The 23250-nt window shown below is 44.0% G+C and overlaps 1 protein-coding gene across 35 annotated transcripts in view; it reads right to left on the minus strand.

Annotated features, from left to right (window-relative positions):
- The window catches only part of TCF7L2 (transcription factor 7 like 2), a 173574-nt gene that overhangs the window by 103525 nt on the left and 46799 nt on the right, over window positions 1-23250 (minus strand). For 32 of the 35 annotated variants that reach the window (XR_007205151.1, XR_007205152.1, XR_007205149.1 and 29 more), the window contains exon 4: window positions 7889-7990. The exons of the other annotated variants lie outside the window; for them this stretch is intronic. Coding sequence is in view for 29 of the 32 variants with exons in the window: in XM_048311435.1 (XP_048167392.1) it covers window positions 7889-7990 (102 nt within the window). In the remaining 3 variants the exon portion in view is untranslated. The remainder of the gene's footprint in view (window positions 1-7888; window positions 7991-23250) is intronic. 35 annotated transcript variants of the gene reach the window in all.

Here is a 23250-nt window from a genome sequence, read left to right on the forward strand (position 1 = left end):
ACAGACCTTGTTTAGACAGAAAATAGGTGGTTCCTATTCAAGTGGGCTCATCTGCACAGGAAAGTTTTTGTGCTCAAGTGTGAATTGAAAAATGCAGAACAACTATTTCGAATTATCCTTCCGTGTGGACACCGTTATTCAGCACTAAGAGTTCCTTTGTGAGATTTAGCTTAATCCGTTTCCAAAGCGGATTAAGCTAAACCACACAAAGGACCTCTTACTGCTGAATAAGAGTGGCCGCATGGAGAGATAATGAGGAATAGTTATTCCCAGATAGCTCCTTCGACTGAGTATTTGGGCTTTTCCACTCTGCGTCAACAAGCCCAAAGCTGTACTGGAAAGGGAAGACTGTGGTTCTAGAAATTTGGGGAAAAATAAGTGCCACGGCCACATCATACCCATTAAATCTTCTGCTCTGCACATGATGGCTGCTCCTGTTCCTGCTCCAGTCGGCACGGGCTCTGGCTCCAGAGGAGGCTGCATTATTCAGTACCTACTTCTCTAAGCTCCAGATTGAATCCAGCCACAAACTTCAGCTGCAGACAGGGTGTGCGGGGAGGAGGACCTGCGGCGAGCGGCCTGCCAAGTCTGCCACCCTCGGTACACATCAACTTTGATCTGACAGGCTCACCCATCTGGCTCTGCAGCATCACCCGGCGCTGCTGCGGCTCCTCACCCGCTGCCAAGGCCGAGCTGCTGCTGCAGCCCTCGCACCCGCCCAGGGCTCTGGGGACGGACCGTCTGCATCCTCTTCATTCTGCCTGGCACAGCCACTCTTCTGCTGGAGAGCTGATAGCCTGCTGATATTTAATTGTAGGCCCACACAAGTCCCTAGAAGTTCATTTAACATGCATGCTCCGGCATAACAAACTGCCATGTGTTTGAATCCAAAATGCAGCTTGCATTCCTCTGTGCTGAAATATTCTCCTAAACCACCTCCCCAGTGTAGGTTTCTCAAAATGTTGCTCTCTGCAGGTTTATTGTATCCCAGGCTAACTACTCAAAAAGGGCCAGAATTTAGGTATCCGATTTGTGTCACATTCAGGATATAAGGGGATATTTTATAAACAAAAGATACATGAGGGAATGCTGTAGTAGATGCACTTCCAACCACACTGAAGGCAGCACAGCTACGTCTTTCTTAAGATGATCTGATGAGCAAGCTTTTGTCCTGCTTCCTCCTCACCCAGAGAGCTTCAATACTGAGGTATGTCAGAGAGAGATATACTTTGGTGTGTCATAACAAACCAAAATGCCAAATCTCAAGGCTCCAACTTATGCGCAAGACTGGACAGCCTCTTCAGGAAACCAGAACTGGTGCTAGCTCACTGCAATATCCACGGCTATAAACCTGCTGCTCCAGGAGGACCTACTGAGCTGTCCCTACTAATGTTAGAGAAGCCTGTCCTTGCCTGGGAATGCTGCAGCCATCCATCACAAGGTAAGCTACCCCAGCACTCAAAGCCAGAGCCTTTGCCAGCACCAAGGACCAGGTTCTCCCAAAGTCAAACCACACGATTCACAAGAAATGGATGTTCAACAGATGAGGATTTGGTTGAGCCAAGCATATCCTAACACTCCTACTCAGCTGCCTTCTCCTGGAGCAACACTTAGGGTTGCTAACTCCCACAATTTTACAGCCAGTCCAGCAATACTTGCTGTTTTTCAAGGCATGGTAGCCTTGAAGTCAAGTGTTTAGGGAAGAACCTCAGACTGCTTACAGCACACAGCAAGCTCACAAACTGCTGTAGAGAAAACTTTGAGATTGAGCAGAGTATACCCTGCAGGCTCAGGAAACAAAACAAATAAAGAGAACACAAAATGTATTATTTAAGAAACAGAAAACAAACAAAAACAACACACAACCCCCCCCACAAATCCTCATGATCTTTTGAGGCCTGACTCATGATCCTAGAACAATTGGCGTTGGCAGTACTATACATTTTACGGCATTTATTCACAGCTGAAATATCCCAGCATCCAAATACTTCAGAGTTCTTGGAACTACTCACAGATCTCCTGACTACAACCAAGCGTGACAATTTATCCCAGCTGCCAAACCAGCCGCAAGGTGTCTTCTGAAGGTGCTTTAGTGCTGACTGATGTTTGCAGAAGCATTAAATTCCTGCTCACTACACAGTAAGAGGTACAAGCCTGCACATTTCCCCAGTCTCAGCATTACAGCAGAGGAGTTACCTCCAGTACTGAAACAAGGGCTAGAGAGGATGGACATTGTGTTACAGGGTAAACACAAGGGCATGAAGCAGTCCCCTAAAGTCTGAACTATTTTGCAAACATATTGAATTACCAAATGCATTACTTTCAAGGAGCCCACATTTCTTCTGTTCTCTACACAAACCGAGCACTAGGTTTCCATTCATATTTAATGGGTACTGAATATAATGGGTGTGTTTTACAGGAACCCATCCAAAGCAATTTTATTGGGCTGCCGGTAGGTGAATTCTATACTTAGCCCCAAACATTCTGGTTTGTACACAGAATTTTTTTAAACACAACCCTCTCCAACAAAAAATCAAAAGGAATTAGTGGTGAAAGATTGAGCCACAAAATTCTCAGCAAGCTTAATTTGTTCTGTGGCTTAATTCCAAGAAGCTCCAAAAATTCAGGACAAGATGTTTGCACACTTTTGGGCATGTATTAATGAAACATTTTATGTACTTTGCAAATTGCCAGAGCAATTAGCCAAATAAAGTATAGAGTATTTAAAAAGGAGAGCGCCACTAAAGGAGCTTTCCAATTAAGTCTGCGTGGGTATTTTTGCAGTGTGAGTCTCAGGGATCTGCATGTTGGGTCCCCGACCTACCAGCCATCAGGGACTGAGTGGGCACCAGGACAGCTCAGACAGAGCCCTCTCCTCCTGCCCATGCACGTGTCCCTCTCAAATACCAGGCACTGACATCGGTGATGCCCACCCCAGTCCTTCCCCCTACAACACCACTGTGTTCCTGATCACCCAGCAGACCTCTAGGGACAGAAGAGGGGTCCTATCATGGGTGCAGGCAGCCTGGAATCCAAGAACATTTCAAGAGGTTACTGCAGAGGAAGAACAGTCTCTCTGCAACAAAACATTAAAGACAAACAAAGCAAGAGCTTTAAAAACCCTCTTGGAGCACTGTGAGTGGAAGTTACAAGATTTTGGTTCCAGATGGCTCCACACATACAGGACATACGTATGTCTGGATGCACCCCACTTCCAGCCTGTCTGAAGTGACACTGTGCGTGTCAGGTGACAGGTGCATTTTAAAATCTGGCTAAGATAAACCCAACTGTTACTAGTAGGTATTTGTTTTTTTCTTTAAAATGCAGAAGTACAAACCACATAAGACAAAAAACACTGGAGAACAGGCAGGGCAGACTGTGCAGTTTCAACTCTAATCGCTCTGGGAAAAAACTTCTGATCTCTCCAAACCACGCAGAGGTCCCAGACGCCTGCTGTCCATGCACATCGAAGAGGCTGAGAACAGTCAGTACATATCAGATGGGTTTGCCTTCAGTTTTGCTTGTTGTATTGTGTTTTGAAAAAACATTTTTACTTTCTTAAAAAAAAAAAAGAAAAAAAATAGATACACTACTGCACAGTCATTCTTTGTTCTTGGTGATTCAGTCTACTATATGGCTGTGTTCCTTACACATTAGGCCAAAAAGTACTGGAAGTCCTCCCCCCAAGGTTAACATTGACATTTACTTCAAAATGCAGGAATTTTTTAAACCCCTTACTGTTTTATAAGGAATATGTTGTACTGAGCCACCATCATCTTGGGTTCTGAATGTTTTTGCCGGATACAAAGGAAACTAAAAGCAAGTCTTTGCACAGCCTGCAGGAGGCAGGATGCCAGGACTGGTTTTCACCCACACTCCTGCCCAAAACAGGGTATGGCTGAGCCAGAGTATTTACTTCGCAGAGAGCAGGGAAGAACAGCACTGGTTTTCTCCTTAAGGTTGTAGGAATGCACACAGATAAAAATGCTTTTAAAGGAGCTTGCTTTCTGCAGTGAGCAGATTTCGGAGATCCTTGCACAGACATGCCTTGCTCATTTTCACTTGCCTGTCCAGGCTGCAACAGAAAATGTTCATGTAAGATGAACATTTGAGATGGGATACATCACCCATCTCTCATCCTTATCACCATGCCGGCAGCACACATGTGGATCAGATCAGGTGCACACTGACCATGGGATTTCAGGACAACTAGCACCCCATTCCCTGAGGGCAAGACACCCAGCTGGAATCTGCTTTACACCCAAAACTTCCTGCTAAGACTGTTTCACAAAACCTTAATACCTTCAATTAAATCAAAGGTCAGAAAAAACAAGCGAGGAAATAACTATAAAAAACACTTTTAAAATATCCCAGCCTCATAATAGTACTATCTGCAGGCTGAATTCAAAATTTTGACCTAGCAAGCTTAATAGTATACTATTAAAACAATTTTTCCCCCAGTTTTCTTTCACCTTTGGACACAGATAAGCAGCATGACTGTGCCAGAGCAAGATGCAGAAAGTCTTACCAGACAAGTGAAGCACCTAAATGTAAATAAATGCACTGGTCTTAAATGGAGCCTCATGCTGTACCTTCCTCAAGACCTACTGAACATAATTTCAGTTTAATATTCTGTTTCTCATTAAGGGCCTTGCAGACTCCCTCAAGCACTATGAAAAAGCAGTATTAACCCAGTCCTCGGCACTGGGGGCAGCAATTCAGCCAAATTATTCATGCTGGTCTTTTGCTTCAATTTTTGTAGTCTTAACTTAATATTCTTAAACAAATCTGAAAGGAGGATGGCTGACGAGCAGAATAGATTTTACTTAAGACATTACAGACGGCCATGTTATACAGCCTTGAGTCATTACACTGAACTCCTAAGGGGAGTTTCATCGGAGCTGGGAGTAAAGGCTGACATGGAGCTTGTGGCTGTCACAGCCAAGCACTGAGAAGAAAGAGTGTTAAAAAGAGAAGGAAAAAAAAGGGGGGGGAGAAAAAAGAAAGTGAAAAAAAAAAGAAAGTAAAAAAAAGGCAAAAAAAAAGCAGGGGGAAAACCCAAGCCCCCCACACTCTCCCTTTCTCTCTTTGTAATCCCGCTATGAAGATTAGCCTCAAATCCTTATTTCAGAGATAGGGGAAAGATAAGACGTGATTTGCAGGTGTTAGCATTTTCCTACAGATCTTCAGGGCAGCCCAACTGATTTGAAGATGAAAAACTGGCATAGGTACACTTGATGGATAGACTAGACACAGCAACCAGGGTAGAGAACCAGTTTCTATCCCTACACATTACACTTGCACAGAAACATCAGGATGTGAAATACCCATCACTGTTCCACAAAAAGATTAACTGCATTTTCACAAATGAGTGAAGAGCCCTGTGCAAGAGCAGCCAGGTCCCAGGTGCTGTGGGCAGGCACAGCAGCAGTAATGGGGACACCAGACATACCTGACACATCCCAGGCCAACTGGCATCTGCAGCCACTTCATCTCCCCTGAATACCATTACCCTGTCTAACTTTGTTTACCAAAAAATAAGACCATTTTCACTCCACAAAATAATGTGGCCTGGGGTCGGTGCCAGGAAAAAGGGTGGGAAAAGCTGCCCCTTATTTATATATTTTAACAGAACAAAGCAAAACAGTTTGCTGCTAGAAATAAACATTAAACCTTGCAGAACCTCCCCCCCTCCCAAAAACCCACCAATCTCCCCCTCACTCCCTCCTCCGCCTCCTCTCCCTCCAATATTGTAAGTAGCACAAAAGATCACATTACAAATGCCAGCTGTGGCTCTTTCGGAAGGTGGCCTCCATCTCGGAGGTAGTATATGTTCCTCATGGCCTAAGTGGTTGCTATGGTAAATATGCTTTTTATTGAATAGCAGAGTGAAACAGCTTTTAAAGAGACCCATAAGAACCCCATAAATGGTCAAAACACAAAGCAGATCAGCCTCCCTGGAAGCAGGTTTCGCTTCATTTTCCAAAATGATTGTGATTTTTGAACCCTTTTTGTATATTTTGTTGACCACTCGTCTCCACCTCACCCACACCTGGGTGGAAGGGCTGGAGAGAGTCTGGGAAGCTGAGACCCCAGTCAACCCCCTCAGCACCATAAGCTGCTTTGGGTTTTAAAGGTAAGTGTCCGCTCTCCTGCAGGGCAGGAGGCTTAGGGACAGTGGATGCTCAGCATTGGGAAGCTCAGGTGATCCAAACCAAACTCAGCCTGCCCTCCCCAGCTGCAACCATCCAGGAGAAGCCTCTTGCTCCCCCCTCCATCTCTTCCTACAAGACTGACACCACTCCACCACACCAGAGCCCTGGGAACATTCCCACCCCCTGTCAGTCCTCTAGCACAGCAGTAAAAAGAAATGAATTAAAATAGGAAAGTTTCTCTAGTTCATCTCTTATTAAGAGTAAGATGATGGCAGGTTTTGATGACTGTAGATTTCTGAATAACCAGCCACATGTCTTTTCTCTGATCTCTTCCTCCAGTGACAGCCCAAGTGGACAGGAAGGAAAAGCAAAGTCATTCTGAAAAAGTGAAGCAGCCAGCACTAGATAGCAACTGGGCAGATACCAGTCTTGTTCCAATTGCTCTCTGATGGATTGAGGGATGGTTTAGAAGCTATGGATTCTAAAACATCAGAAATCTTTTTTTCTTTTTAAATAAAGAACTATGACACTTGTAGCAAAGGGCTGACAATTCTCAATTTAAAGAGACAACAATGGAAAAAGAAGCTCCTCAAAATGCTTAGTATAATTGGAGATTTCTAGCAAAACCAATGTGTGCCTTGGATGATCTACCAGCTATGTCAGCTTTAGACTATAGAGCAAAAAGTAAAGAATGAGCAGAGTTTCTATTCCTGGTATTTACCTTATCATCCAATGCTTGTAAAAAAGTTTCAAAAAAAAAAATCATGTTAAACTAGATGATGAATTACTTCAGAAGAAATATTCTGATCTACTACATGCCATCTTCTCCAGAGGTAAATTTGCCAGATGAATAGTCAGAGCTAAGATGTGCCTTAACAATAAATGGCATTGACACTGGCTATGGGTGAGGATGGACCACTGCATATCACCTCTCTTGCAAATCACCACATAAACAAACCATTTCCTCCTAGATCTCTACGGATGCTACTTTAGAAAGTAAAATAAACCCCCAAACCACTCTCATGTAAATTTGTACTGAACATTGCAAACTCAACACTGTTTTCACAATAGAAGCACACAAAAAATTAATCAAGAATTCAAAATTTAAGTTAGAAATTAATAAATAATACTATTTTTTAAAATACTACTCATTATAAAGAGAGTTTTATATCTTGCAGGTAGTAGTAAACATTTGATACCACTGTTTATACTAAATGAGAAGTCATCACAACACAAAGGGACATGTGCTTTGTTAAACTTGGCTCTTTATTTTGAGCCTTCACCCAGGTAAAATGCTGACCAACTCTCACAAACTCTCATCCAAGATTTTACAATAAGGAAAGATTTCTTTAGGTAAAGGACATAGAATAGGCTTGGTTTTGATTTTTCTACTGCTTTCCAGACAGGCTCTTGACTCTCTTCACTTCAACACTGTCAGATGTGTAAACCAGCCTGATTGGACTCCACTGCCACTACATAATTCTGCAGTGTGTAAATTCAGAGCATTTTTGGCTCCCTAGTCTCCTGCAAGGTACATGGATGATAATTTCATAAACAGCCCAGTGATAAAAAAAGTATTCCCTCCTTTTACCACAGGCTTGTTAGGGATTTGTTTGTTTTGAAGTGTTTCTCCTTTGGTCTGTGTAAAAGAAAACTGATGACAACCAATGCCATTAATGTCAAATGCGTTTTTTTTTTAAACAAAGGAAGAACATCTTTCTGTGTTTACTTACAACAATGTGTGCTGGAGATGGAGACCTAGCATCCTTGAGGGCTTGTCTACTCTGAAGGCTCCCTGCCTGAACATCAAGCAGTGGCCATTTCATCTGTAGATACTGGATGAAGGAAACAAAAATGGGAAAAGAAAAATGAGTTCAGAAAAGAAAGGCAAAAAAAATAACAAATCTTAGGTAACATGGATAAAAAAGTATAAATTAAAACTTATGCAAGGAACCGAAACAAAAATTAAGACAACCTTACATGTTTGTGGAGACAAAATCTGTGCAGAACTAACAATTTCATACCACTCTGTTACAGTTCAGGAATAAAAGAAAATAAAACAGATTGCAAAGACAGTATTACATTAATTTTACTAATTGTAGCAAATCTAGAAGTAGAATAAAACCCACAAAGAAACAAAATAGCATAACCATGGAGAGGATGGGACAAGGGAAAAGGTGGGTATCAGTGTCAGCAGAGGGAAAACATATCATGAGTTAAGAATGTGATCTCATTACTATATGGGTCATCTGTCAGCCTTCTTTCAACAAATGCACCAAGTCAACTGCTCCAACTCCCCAGTGCTGTATGAGCCCTAAAGGCAGAGCACTACCCCAAAAAGACCCAGCACTGCTGGGTCTTGGCACTGTTTTTCTCTACTTTTCACCATTTCTGGAAGACACCATAGATTCTCTTCTTGCTTATCTTCTGCCAGCCAACCCTGGCTCAGGGACAGCCACAACTTCTCTGTGGCACTGCCACCAGCAGACAGGCTGAACACACACAGGTGCCATGTCTGCAGCATATGGGACATTGATTCAAAAGCAAGAAAAGCTTCAGCTCGCTGCACCAGAAGCGCTCGACTCTGGTCTGAACAAGAGCAGGCCCATAGAGGAATCAGTTATCCCAAACAAACTTCTGGGCCATACATCTAAATATAATTTCAGCCCAAGCTTTTCTCTCTGCATGGTGCTGTGCTGTCCCAATTAATACAGGCTAATACGGGACTTCTAAAAGCCCTGTATCATGCTGGAAGAAATGTGTATGGCCACATACCTTCAGCCCCCTCCCAGAACTAAGAAAAGCAGCTGCCCACATAGATCAGGCCACTGCAGAAGCTCCTGTTTAGCACTAGACTCTGGTTGACCTGACAGATCTATTCCTAGAAAATACCCACTAGAGAAATAGTTATGTTTACCCATTCCTTTTTTTTTTTTTTTTTTTTAAAGTAAGAGTAATCTTGGAGAACCACCATGCACAAACAGCCCCCGCCACTCCAGGAGAACAACGGAAGCTGCATCTGAATCTCCACGAAGGAAGGAAGGAGATCTGGTTCCATGCTTTCAGCACATCACTATCACATTTGCTCATGTATGCAAAACATTTGCTCACATGCAAGGCCTGTTTGCTGCAAGACTCTGGGCACTGAGGTGCCCAAAAAGCAGAAGCCAGTGGGAGGATGTGTTATCAGTTCCCATCACTTGGAGGGCCTGAGTTTTCCAAGCTACTGGAATGCAAATAAACAAACCCATACTCTGGATTTGTGCCCCATATGAGTTCCTCAAGTTCCAAGAAGTCTTGTTTTTATTCATGCTCACATTTGGGATTTGTGCAATGTGGACCAGAATGTTTCAGCACTTAAAAACAAGAAATAAAACCCAAACAAACCGGAACTAGACTACCCATAAGCAACATTTCTAACTCTTACAACTCGATTGCAAGCCTCCAGATATTTGATCACTTGCACCAAATCCCTGCTCTTCAATATATGTGACCACAACATAAATTTTAAAGTTGAGATGATGTTAAAGCAACTTTCTAGCCCTTTGCGGTTTCAAGAAAGTGCGTAAAAATGCAACCCGAGTGCGCAGAATTTGGACCCAAAGCCTAAGCCAACTGAGAGCTTTTTAACTTGAGGGGAAATCTGATACATTTCAGATTTGCAGATGGCACTATTACACAAGACAACTGCTACATTTTTAAAAGTCCACCAGTTTTCTTAGACAGCAATCGAAACACCACCATGTAGAGGGGCACACGAATTTACAGAAAGGGTCCTGATGGGTCACAGCTACTACTGGCTTTCTCGGGTTTTCCAGACAACCAGTGAAGTATTTTTCCCTTTTTCCAAGGAAAATGTCCTCACAGGATGTGTGCATGACTCTGCTTCCAAGTCCACAACTGTTTTGGAGACCGAGAAGCTACCACTGCCACAGCTGCCCCTACAAGAACATGACAGCTCCAACAGTGGCTTTTCAGGGAACAGCCACCAAGCCATTAGCCACAAAAATAAACCCACCACCTTCATTTTTCCATGACCATTCCACAGTCACAAGCAACCCTGGAATATCCCTATAACCACAACAACCTGTAAGGAGCTCAGGGCAGCAGCTGTCCTAAAACATAGGCCATGAAACACGTGGGCTTCTCTGAGACTGCCCCAAGGGCAGACAGAGGCATTGACAAGCAGCAGGGGTGAGCTCACAGCAGACCCCATCCAGTCAGTAATTATTGCAGGGATTACAAAGCCTTCAGGACTGTCAGTTCTGCTGGTTTTTACTAGCAATAAATTCCATTAGAAGAAACAGAGCAAGAAGGCATGGTTGCTCCCACTCCACCTCTATCCCACAACAGCCTGTGCCTTCAGCACATACTTTCAGCTCCTACACCAGGCTGACCTAAGGGCAAGATGAACGTTTCAGAAGATCTTACTGTTACACTTTGTTTTTCTCCTTTTAAAACCCTTAGTCTGGACTCTCAGTAAAGCCCTTCTCTTACCCACTCCTGGCAAAGAGGATCCAGGAAGTCTTACAGTGCAAAGGCTAAAGCACAAACAGCTTCTCTTGGATATGCACATGAAGCCTAGCAGGAACAGTCCAAACCCAGAGGGCTCAGTTTTGCACACAAGCACAGACATGGACAGCTTCCATTTCTACCAGTGGATAATACACCAGTGGGAGACAAAATAAAATCAAATAACTGGGCCCAAGGGAAAGCAGTAACGCACAAGGGTTGATAAAGCAACTTCCATGAGCTCTACCAAGTGGCCAGGATCCAGAGCAGCCTCCCAGCCCCGCCAAGGGCAAGATGTTCTGTCTGTCAGATAAGCAGAGGGAGCCAGAGTCCACAGCCAATGCCCATATCAAGCTAGTGAACCCACAGCTTCAACGGCAGGATGTTTGCAAAAGCAAAAAAGTCCAATTTGCTGGATTCAAAATGCCAGCCCTGTTGATAAAGTATGAAATATTAGCATTGTTTAAGGTGACGAGCCTGACTCAAGGCCTCCTCATCCAAGAATTGTCATGCCTGTAACACAATATTGATGTGGTGGCTTATAATTCTTACTTTACATAAAAGCTTCATTGTGTGCCAAATTCAATCTCCACAGGCTACCTGAGCCACAGATTTTTACAAGTCTACATTTCAGCGCTGCGAGTCTACAATACACATAATTTTCAATTATGTTAGGGCAGAACAGGATCACTGCCTATATAACATTACTGGTTGGAGGAAATGAGACTCAGCCCTACTGCCGAGAGAGCTAACTGGATCCAGATGGCGGCCGAGCGCGGCAGCCGGCCCAGGGAGCGACGTCGCAGCAGCCGCCCCCTCCACAACTCTCTCTTTCCCACTGGAGGGACATGCCAAGCCCTTGCTGGGGCTGGGAGCTGCGACAGGAGGATGCTTGGGCATGGGGGGAGTTGCATCACCACGGGGAACAGGAGGGAGAGCCATGATTGCTCTCGCAGGTTTACTACTGCTGCCCTACGCTATGGTATTCTTATTAAAAAGGAGAAAAATGAAGTCCTGCTACAGCAGAGAGGTAAATCCTTTCCTTCCTCGAGCAACTAAATAGCAGGAAATCCTCTTCTCTTGGCCCTAAATGCAGGTTTGAGCCAGACAGTTCCTCTGATTTGCAGGGAGTCCACAAAACTCCAAAGCTGACTTTCTCAGCCTTCTGACACTGCTTTTACATTTCTGCACTGGGCAGCTGGGAGGGGGGAGAAGGGTAAGAGGGAAGGAAATTCCCACCATCCTGCTCCTGGAAATGCTGGACACCCACTCACTCCTCTCCTGCTTCTTGTGTCTCAGTGTGAAAATCAGGACTTGCCTGTACAAACACTGAACTTTTCAACAAATTAACTCTAACAAATCTGTGCAAATTATTTCAGAACAAAACTGTTGAAATGGGCTCTGCTGGCCTGCTTTTAACATTTTTTTTAAATAATGTCATCGTGGTGCAAGTACTTTATTCCCTGTTTAACAATATGATCTGATGGGGATCATTAGCATGTGTGTGTTTAAAAAAAAATAAAAAAAAGTTTTATGGCAAGTCTCAGAGAGCTTAAGCAAAATAATTGTTAAGCTCCAGGCCTCCACACAAGAATTAAAACAAGTATGGGGCGAGCGTACTTGAGAGAAACCAAAGCTTTTAAAAAGGCTGTTAAATTGTCAGCACAAGGGAAAAGGCAAATTATTTGAATGGCCCAGATTTTTTTTCTGTAGAAAGGAACAAAAAAAACCCCAAGAACCTCCCTACACATCCACACCTCCCATCTACAACCAGAGGGTCCTGCAAAGCACAGACCTGCCGGGAGCAGCTCTGCATAGCCACCCCCCAAAGCAGCCACCTTCCTGAGTACTGGCTGGGCAAACAAACATCTTTCCCAAGTTTTCACAGCGGAGTTGGTCAAAGGCAGCTGAACTTCATATCCAGCACTAGAGGAGTTTGCTGGAAACTCTTACTCAGGGCCAGCAGCTGCCCCACAGGCCGGGGCTGGGCTCGAAGCGGTGCAGCCACGAAGGAAAGGATGGCACTAAGCTCACAGGTGTTTCCTGCACCGGTGTCCAACCTGGACCTGTCCCCTTGTCACACTATTGTTTTCACTGCTAGATTGCCCTACAAGTGATGTTCTACAACATACAAAAACATAAATGCAGTAAGAAAAAAAAAAGCCATATTTTTAAACAGAGGGAAAGCTGCACAATGCTTTCCAGCTCAGGTTTCCTGCAGCTGGAGCTTATTAGCTCCCAGGAACTGAAACAAGCAGGAGAAGGGCTCCTGGAGTCAGATTGATGCTACTGGTCTCCAGTACCTCCCCTAACCATTGGACCACACCTCCAAAGCCTGCACTTTCTCCCTGGATCTCAAATAGAAATATTCCTGATCCTAGTTGTGCTGTTAGTCTCTCCCTTGGCCAGCATCACAGAATCACGTGGAAGTACACACCTGGATGTCAACTTGAAGGTCAGGAGTTTCTCCAATATTTAGCTAGAAGTTCTTCTGGGAGGGAGCATCTAGACAAATTTTAACCAGATATAATCCAGCAGCAACACAGGAGATCACAGGGCTGAGGGGAGAGCTGACATTTATGGGGAAGCTGATAGGAACAAAGATTAACAACCCCATAATTGCTCTCTACAGACAAAAAAAATAGTTGCAAGAGGATACTCATCTTGGTACCTACAAAGAAAGGTCTGTCACCTACTAGTGTCCCCACTTACATCAGAAGCAAAGCCTCTAAAGATTTAAATGTAGACCCCCAGCTTCTTCTCCATTGCTTAATTTACCTCAAACTCCTATTTCTGGTCTTCAGTTATCACTGTTTGTAGAGGTGTGTGGTGTGAGAGCAAAATCTGAAGGATTTATTTTCAATAACTGAAGGAAGCTGTTGAAGGAACTTTAAAAAGGCCTCCTATTCCTTGCAGATCTGCAATGTCTGGAATTTTTGTATGAGAAGTAATAGACACCACCCACGATGCTGAGTCCTTCTACAGAATATGTAATGCACCACCACGAGGCACAGGGGAGCTGCTCAAAACAAAAGCAGCAAGGTTGATTTCAATGAGACCAATCCTTTCCACACAAAAGATTTCCCCAGAGCATTCAAGAAATTAAAGCATAAAATTTTAAAACATGGAAGTATTTATCATATATCTCCACTATTTTTTTTTTTAACTAACGTCATCCTTTAAATTATTGCAACATCGCAAAAATAAATTATTAAGTAAAATACATAAATAGGGGAAGAGTGGCAAAAAACCCAGGAACTGATGTTAGGTACCTGAACTGACACATGCACATAAGGCATTAAGTCCTCTTCAAAATCTAAAATGTCCTTTAATTTTCCCATTACTGAGAATTTAAGTGACCTTGTCTCCTTCCTTTCCAGTAATACCCAGGAGTCCCTGACACCGGGACCTTGACTTGCCCATTTCAGTATTTCGCCTGTGCCTTTGTCACATTGCTGAGGTGCTGCTAGGGCAGAAAAATGAGACAGCTGAGTCCTCCACTGGCTGAGAGTTAGAGAAATGTGTTAGTGATTAAACAGCCCAAGATTATCTCAAAGGAGGGATGCCTGGAAGCGGAAACCCTGGGAATCTGGAACTGTCTCAACTGAAGGCACAGAGCAAACTAACGTAATGGGCGAAGAGGATGCCCTTTTTGGAGTGGGGTAAGGCACAAAGCAACATCTTGAGCCCCACAGGCGCCTCATCAACTGCAGTTCGCCTGACTGGAGATGTGGGAACGTCCCAGAAAGACAAGATCCTGTGCTTTCTCCTGACCTAATCTCCAGGCTCTTCTCCTCCATCCCAGAAGAGCACGCGCAGCTCTTTTCCTGCATCCCAGAGGAAATGCAATGGAACAGCTCCATCCCATTCCTATTGCCAGGCATCACCCCCACTTGCACAGGTTTTCTGTACACAGTGATAAGGGTGCAGAGGAGGCTGCCGTGGGAGAGAGTTAAAGAGAATAACCAGAAGCTTCCTCAAAAATTATTGCCTATGAAAGTTCAAGCAAATGCAGATAATTATTTGCTCATTCTGACATGGATGAAAGGCATTCTTGACATCAGTTCTACTGAAATACTGAAGTAAGACAGCTTTTTTGCTTCTACTGAAGGCAAGGTTGGTAGCCTACAGCTGAGCTCCAGGATAGTGACACCGAGCATGAAGAAGTAAAGTAAAGGCTAATCAGCTACTGCAGGAATTTAAAATAATTTGTTTAGCTTTACAAGAGGAAGAGTGTTCATGTGACATAGAAGCACAGCATTACTTTCTGCCGTTCACATGGTATCTCTGCAAAGTAACTGCAGGCTATATTTCTCAATCTTGGGTGGGGCTTGGGAAAGCACCATTACTTTTTTCACATTTAATTTGAAAGACCCCACAATCCTCGCTGCACAAACCAGTAGGTTGGCTGAGGACTATTCAGATGTGTACAAAGTACTGTTCCAAAAGACAGGCACAAATAAAAGTGTAATTTCAATCAGGGAACAAGAACAAGCATTTTATCTACTTTAAGCCAGAAAAAAAAACCAACTTAATTTTTAAGCTACTTTCCCCAGATTTTCTCTGCAACATGTTCTGTTGCACTTAAGCATAGAGTTTCCATTAGATAAAGAATGGGACAGTCATAAAATCTCAAGAAAGTCTTTCTGTAAGTACATCTTGCTTGGACTCAAAGTTTAACCAGCCTCCAAGATTCACCGAACAATTTGATGTACGGGCACACAATTTCTCATCCTGGCAACCTCCCAGAGAGTGAGAGAACAATTGGTAACTAGTGTTTGCATGAAGTCCAAGAATGCATTTTATGGTCTATAAAATATAATTCCTTTCCTCCCCTTTAAATTAAGACAGTGAAGATATCTGACAGCATGTTAGAGACAGAGATCATGGCACTGAACTACCTCCATTCTAACAAAAGGTCTGCTCCAGGGGAACCCTGCCTCCCTTAAAACTTTTCAACTCTGGTAAAAGCATAGCTCTATTTGTAAAGGAGGGGCTATAACTTTAAGTTTTGAAACTACTTAAAAAAATTTTTTAGAGGAAAAGCAAGAAGAAAAACCCTACAACACAACGGTGCTCAGTGGTCATGAAGCTTGCTTCTGCTTTAACGATGCAGAACATGTCTGTCCTGTCCTGCTCCCCACTCACCACACATGGATCTGTAGCACAGGACAGCACAGTTGTGCAAGGAGCAAAGGGAGCCCTCCAAACCTGCCCCCATCTTTCCCTTCACTTCCACCACTTGGAGTCTGGAATGGGAGCTACATGTTTCCTAATTATGGGAAGCATCAACCAGGCTCCTTCAGTACCCTGGTAGTGAAGCCCATCAGGAAGTTCATCTCTACATGCCCATGATGCTGAACTAGTGCCATTTTCCATTGCATGTATTTGTGTGAAGGTAAAAAAAAACCCCAGACATAAAGAGACCTATCTTTGTACAACTCTGTCCTGTATCAGTCATAGAATCATGGAATGGTTTGAGTTGGAAGGGACCTTGAAGATCATCCAAAGCTCAAACATTCCTGCCATGAGCAGGGACACTGAGATCAGGCTGCTCAGAGCTCCATCCAACCTGACCTTGGATGGGGCATGCACCATTTCTCTGGGCAACCTGTGCCAGTCCCTCACCAGCCTCACAGGAAAGAATTTCTTCCTAATAGCTAATCTAGACCTGCCCTCTTTCAGCCAAAAAAGGGTTGATTTATAAAGTGATTGGCACCTCCAGCTAACAAAAGCCAGCAGAGGCATGACAAAGGCATGACAGTAAAAGGATGCTCTGCAAGACAAGTCCCCCTCCAAAGGGGCTTCCTAAATGATCTTTGTTGGGGGGAGTTTCTTCACTCTTTGATCCAAATTCTCATCTCAGATCTTGTGGAGTACCTGTGAATGTGTGGCACGGGTGGGTGAGAATCCTGAGCAAAAAGGTGCTACAGGAGAATTTAGCAGTTTGCTCATTATTGTAACATGGCCTAAGAGGGTTTTACCAAAAGAGTCATACTTTCTTCCACTGTTGGGTAAGTGAAACTCATGACTCTAATCACTACCACAGAAATTCCTGTCGATGTAGCAATTCTGAGTGAACTGCTGGGAGCCACTCTCTAGTAAACCCAGCAAAATTTCATACCAAATTTCCTGTCGCCTCCCTTGTGGTTTCCATGTGTGATTGGGCCCTCAATGAAACAAGAGGTAACTGCAGAATAGATGGCTCCAAGGGTTTCAGGCCCTCAAGAAAACGAAGTACTTGCATAATTCTCTTTCCCTAGGGGTGGAAACTTTTGTCTTTTTTTTTTTTTTTTTTTTTTTTTTCTTTTTTTTAAAGTTAACACTAAAATGTAACCTTAAGGCAACCTCAGGAAAAAAGTGCTGGAGATAAGACTGGAACCAGCAATATTCTGACCTCCTAGGAGAAACTGGGAATGTTGCTGTTGAGGTTATTTTATTTTTCAGAAAGGCCTGCCTTAGAAAAAAACTTTGCACTGCATCATGTCCTGGTCCACATTCCTTGCCATAATCTTTTAGCTCAGTTGTGTGGAGATGTCTTTGAAAGATGTAAAAAGAGGTACAGAGTCCCCTCAGCTAATTGTGCTGGCTGAGAAACAACACTTGTGGGCTGGGGTAGGATTTGTGTCAGCCTGACCTTCTGCGAGACCAGCTACTCCTCTGAATAAAACCCTCTTGCTGCCTCTGCCAGAATCCCCTGCCACTCAAGTATCATCTTGCTGTAATAAATTATTCCTAACCCAGGATTATGGCTCTTTCCAAATCCCTCCTAGAGAGCCGGGAAAGAAACGTTCCCTTCCCAGGATTTGGAACCCCTATCAATAATCCCCCTTTTTGCTTCTCTGATGGCACTAGGTCCTGGGGACAGCAAGACTGCTGCACCCATTTTCCTTCCAAATAAAAGCTGGACGTCTCAATCGTCCATCAGAAGAGGAAAAGATGAAAGTTTGCCTTCAGATACCCATGGAAAACACACCCCATCTGGCCAGAGGGAAAGATGACTCCTGGCTAAGTGGGAAGAATTATATTTAGGCGGAGGACTAAGTGAATCATTTGGGATGAAAGCAAAATAAAACAAATGAAGTATTCACTAAATCTGTGCTGTCACCTCTTGTTCCTGGGCAGCCACCCCGTGTATTTATTTTCTGGTTTCCTCCAGCACCACCAAAACAATGCAATATACATTTAGGTATTTAAAAGAAGTATTTTTAAAAATATTCTTAGTTGAATCATCAGCCACACAAACTCTTCCTCAAGAACACATAAAATGTTGTTTTTTCTTAATAGAGATGCAGACAAAAAAGATGTTAAAACAAATATGGCCCAGAATTGACACCATTATGCATTACTTTTCCCCCATTTAAAGGGCACCCCCAATGAAAATAAGCCAAATTCCTGCAAAGCCCAAAGAAATCGTGTCATGTTTTTAGAAAGTCAGGCTGACTTTTCAAGTAACTTTTGGTTATATATTAAATATAAGCAACTTTTGTTGAACTGACATAGTTTGCAGACTTAAGACGCACAAAAGACACTACGAGAAGTTTTGAAGAAATGTGGGCTTTTTGTTTGTTCAGAGAGAAAAACTTTCCTCAGTCAAAAAACTACACTGCCATATCCACTCCCTGAGCTGAAAAGAGTAGAAACAAAAATCAAATAATGTGAACTCATATGAAATAATCCTTTCAGCTTTAACAAACTAGAAAAAAGAAAGGAAAATGCTCTTTTTTTTTGAACATCAAATTGAAACCATACATTCATCCATGAATCTATAGAAAAAAAAAAAAATTTCTGCTGCACAGGGAAAAATGCAACATGCATGAGCCTGCATTCTTCCCCTCCAAGTGTGGGTGGAAGAGAAGCAGGAGGGGAAGTAAAAAACAAAATTTAAAAAAAAAATTGGAATTTAAAAAAAATTCATGTAGAAACAGTGGCACCAGCAGCTCTGCAATAGCTCATGTCCTGGAGGGACTCTGCCCCATGTGCCAAATTCTTGTGGTTGTGGAAGAGGTTTGTTTTGGAGAGGTGAGGGTGGCTGTGCCGCGCCATCCAGCAGCGAACACCCAACTCATGGCCGCGGGGAGCGCAGCCCGCAGACACCACACGCCCGCGCTCCCACATCTGCATCTGTCACACTTTCATGCCACAGCCCCAAAGCTGAAACAAAGGAGTCATCAGAGCAGCCCTGAGCGTATAAATCTGTAAATAGCCGAAAATGTTGCTCTTGTTGCTAAATATAGTGCAGGGATTTTGAACTGGCTGGCCTGCAAGGCAACTTTTGTATTTATTTAGTTAAAGGACCACGATTTGGAAACGCTGAGTGTTTTTTAAGCTGGTTCGTGCATATACATTTGCTCTCTCTCAATATTAATATGCAAAAATAAATTAAAATAACTTAGCAGGTAGTAGAAAAACAACTTCCATGTAAAGGAGTCAGAGGGCTGAGCAGAAAGATGTATTTGACTTTGCAGTGGGAGCAAAATCTCCTCCAAGGATGGTAAATCAGGTTCATACAGAATTAAATACAGAATAGCTTCAACGGTGCACCCTGATACAATCAGCAAATGCTCTGCTTCCTGTGGGAGCTCTCCCCACGATTGTCACATTCCTGCTCAGCCACGGGAAGGGAGGGATGCGAATGTCAGGGCTGCCCAGGAGAGGGGAGGAGAGGTGCAGCCCCTGGGCTAGGGAACGCCTGCAAAACCCCACACACCACGGCAAAAGAGGGATGCAGAGCTACTCACCCTGCCAAAGCTGGCACAGGGATGCCCATTTGCTACTAATTCCTGGCAGCTGGGCACCAGCTCACTCTGTGCCTTTGCAGGAGGGTGAGAGCCAGGGGTGCAGCGAGCCTGTGCAGGAGGGAAGGGCAGGACTTCCCAGGAAGGGCTCTAGGATGGCAGCCGAGCCCCAAACCACTCAGGAGCCACTGCAACAGAGCACTCACCTATGGGATGCTCTATGGGATGCTCTCTGGAAGCCAAGGGCGCAACCCTGGACCTAGGGCAGCAGCTCAGACACCAAGGGGATGGGGTGATCCCCACAGAAGCTCAGGACAAGGGTGGGGGAACACACCAATCCCTCATGGCTCCATGGGGAGAACCACAGCCAAACTGGCAGCACCGGAGCCTTCACATGCCTGTGCCAAGTGCCCTGGACCCACAAGTGCCAAATGAATACTTTAGGTTTTAGCCTTACCTGCAACTGATAAAAAAACCCCAGTAGCTATTCGAGGTTTGTTACAGCTGTACAGCTGTCTTAAGAAAAAAGGGAAAAAAAAAAAAGCTTTTTCTTAGCAGGGAGGGGGGTGGAAGGGGCTGCATCGACAGCTCCAGTAGCCAGAGGCACTTTGCAAGGAGGAAAGTAGAACTCACGATGTGGGCAGGCCTCGGGTTTCTGAGCCTCAGGGCACATCCAAGAGACACAGCGTATTTACTGAACAGCCGGGAAAGCAAAGGCTCCAGTCTTACAACATTTTATAATCTCATTGTGGACGCTTATATTTTATAAGTATTCGAGGTTGAGGAGAGCAGGGCGGGGAGGGACACAAGAAGCCACATTAGCTGTCTAGTGGGGTTCTGAGAGGCAGGTTTGTTTTTTAAAGATGAGGTAGGATGACTCCATATGTGGGTAATTATAAATGAAGCGACTAAGGATCAATGAGCTCCCTTTCATAGCAATCGCTTATTTATTTATTTTAAAAATCACGACACAGCATTTCTGTTCTATTTCCAAGTCAAATTTATCCTAGGTGGAATCAGAGGAAGAAAAACCAGGTTCCTAAACAGATTTTTTGAGAGCATTAATAGACTTGAGAGCATCTGCACAGGACAGTAAGTTGAAGTCAGCGTTTCTGCATGCTGCACAGCCAACCCCATAACCTCAGGAGGGAACTTTCATCTCCACAGACCCGCACACGAAAGGTCATTACAGTGCACCCTGCTCCCACTAAGGAGCTTACCTCTCACACGTAACATCAGGCTTATTAAGCAACGTGCGATGATACAATAGCCGCTAATCTACCGAAAATTATTATTCCTTTCCTCCTGCCCCCAAGCAACACGGGGATTTGCAACATGCTGGTCTGTAGGATGTTACCTGAAGGACAGAGGGAATGCAAACTGCCCTGCCCTCCCCATTCCCTGGGTGATCCCTCCCCTTGATTTCCAGTGAGGCTGTCAGGGGTAGCCCAAGTATTGTAGAAAAATTACTCTGACTGAGTATGGGTTTAATCAGAATAAAAAGTTGTATTTATAAAGAAAATGGAAAAAAAAAAAAAAAAAAAAAAAAAGAAGGAAAAAGAATTATTTCTCCAGCAAGCAGGAGAACAGCAAAAGAAAAATGCAGGAGCTCAATGCAATCATCCACCACCTCTTTCCATTGGTCCAGGAAAAGATTGGCAGCTCCTGCAAGACCTGCTTCAGGCTGTCATTCTGTGGAGCTGGATGTTTTGCCATCGCTTCTGAATGATAATTGGCTCAAAAATTAACACGCCTCAGTGTCCCTGTAGAAAGAGCCCTGTGGTCTCATCCAGTGGGGTCATTACCCGCCCGAGCATTCCACATTTCCTCGAGAGGGCACGAATGGCCTGAACTCCCACACACTTCAGAGCAGTTAATTCACTCAACAGGGCAAAGTATTCAGGTCAGGATTTTTCCAAGAAGCCATACGGACCTGGGTGCCTGATTGGCTTTGCTCCTTTGTGAATCCCATCCCTTGCACTGGTGAGTGATTTAAGACCCACACTGAAGCTCTGTTCAAGGGGTCAAAAATTTGCAAATAATATGTGACTAATACTTTTTCATTTTAGAAGTAAACTTAGAGAACTTTGAGTCATATCAGAAAGTGCTTTTATTCTCAAAGTAATTTTAAATCTCCTCTCTCCGTTTATTAAGGCCATTAACTCTTCTCCTTGTCTAAGTCCCTTATTTTGTTCCAGGAAGAAGAAGAATACTCCTCTGTCTGGGGACTGACAGTACCCATGGTGCACCTCTCATATAAATGTGTTTGAAAAAAAAAAACAGAGTCCTTTGGTTTTACTTTACTACAGAGTTAACACTCACATCAATCATTCCACATACGTACACACCAAAATACACAGCAGACAAACACATACCCTATCAGTCCTGCATAACGATGCTTTAAACTTGTAAATATAATACATCAGGCCAATCCGTCCACAAGTGTCAAGAACCTCAGGGAAGTTACTGGAGTTTTCAGTCTTTTGTCCCTTAGAAACTCTGATTACAATATGATCACCACCATGGCCAAATTAGCAACTATTTGTGGCTATATTGTGCTGTACCTCATACCCCAAGCCATGCAAAATCATACAAAATTCCCTACCTTATTGCAGTGCAAAAAAAAAAAAAAACAAACACAAAAACAAAATCAAAGCAACCTCCCCAGACACACAGAGAATAGAGAAGATGGCAATGGAAAAATGGATGGTGCAGTCATTCGCCCACACACATCAGGAGCATTACAAACAGAAGTGAATTTTAAAAAATCTGGAGAAGTCCATACTATCTACTGTATGCTTAGGCAGGGAATGGTTAGAAATTTAATGATCTTAATTTTTACTAAAATAAGGGGGAAGGCAATTGTTTGCCAACAGACTTCAGCTAAATCATTTTGAAAATGAAGAAAACCCAAAAATGACAAAGCAAGACAGCTGCAGGGACAGGGCTGCAAGGGTGTGGAAGAGACCACTGCCAGAGCTGGTACCAAGTAACTGCTCCCCAGCCAGCCAGCCCGCTGCTTTCCCCATGCAGGAGGAATTAAAAAAGAAAAAGAAGAAAAACCTAACAAAATAAAATGCCAAGGCTGCCCTTCATTAGGACCTAGATTAATTGTGAATGCAAATGAAGCCCTTCTGCAGCACTAGGGTCCATTTCCAGGGAAATGTGTGCACCCGCCTCTGTTTACTCCGGCTCCAGCAATGCTGCACAACCTTCAGTCAAGCTATTAACTTGAACGTTGAACTTCACAGCACTGGCTGTCTTTCTCAGCCATTCTTTTGATGTTACCTCCAAAGCAAAAGATCAAAGACTTTGAGTGTGGTGAGGGAAAGTCCCAGGCTCTTAGCCTACCAGCCTGTGATATATGTTAAAATCCTGGCCAAAAGAGAGAGCGAAGGGAAAAAGAAAGGAAAAGCTAGCGAAGAAAGCGTTCTGGCAGAGCGGTGACACAAGGAAGCAGTGCAGCAAAATCCACATGCCACGTCTACCTGGGTTCACGACCCTAAAAAGGGGGCTTGCTTCTCTGCCCCCACGCTTCCTGGCAGTGCTGGGTTGCTCCCCAAAATCTGCAGCCCCCAACACCCCTCTGCCACGAAGCCGCACCTCACGCGCTGCCCAAGACTCGTGCCAGCAGCGCGTTCCCAGGCAGAGAAGCATCCCTGGCTGGTACGTGGTGCCAGCCCACGAGCTCAGCAGGACAGGGAGAGGCAACACAGGATTGGGGCTCTGTGAGACATCGAATTTCCATGTCCGCCACAAGCTCCCAGGCCATCCTGAATGAGTCATGCAAAAATAAACCCCTCGCCTCAGCCTTCCTGCTTGTAAAACGTGGATAATATTGCCCT

This window comes from Corvus hawaiiensis, chromosome 8 (genome assembly GCF_020740725.1).
Source record: "Corvus hawaiiensis isolate bCorHaw1 chromosome 8, bCorHaw1.pri.cur, whole genome shotgun sequence".
NCBI classification, from domain to species: domain Eukaryota; kingdom Metazoa; phylum Chordata; class Aves; order Passeriformes; family Corvidae; genus Corvus; species Corvus hawaiiensis.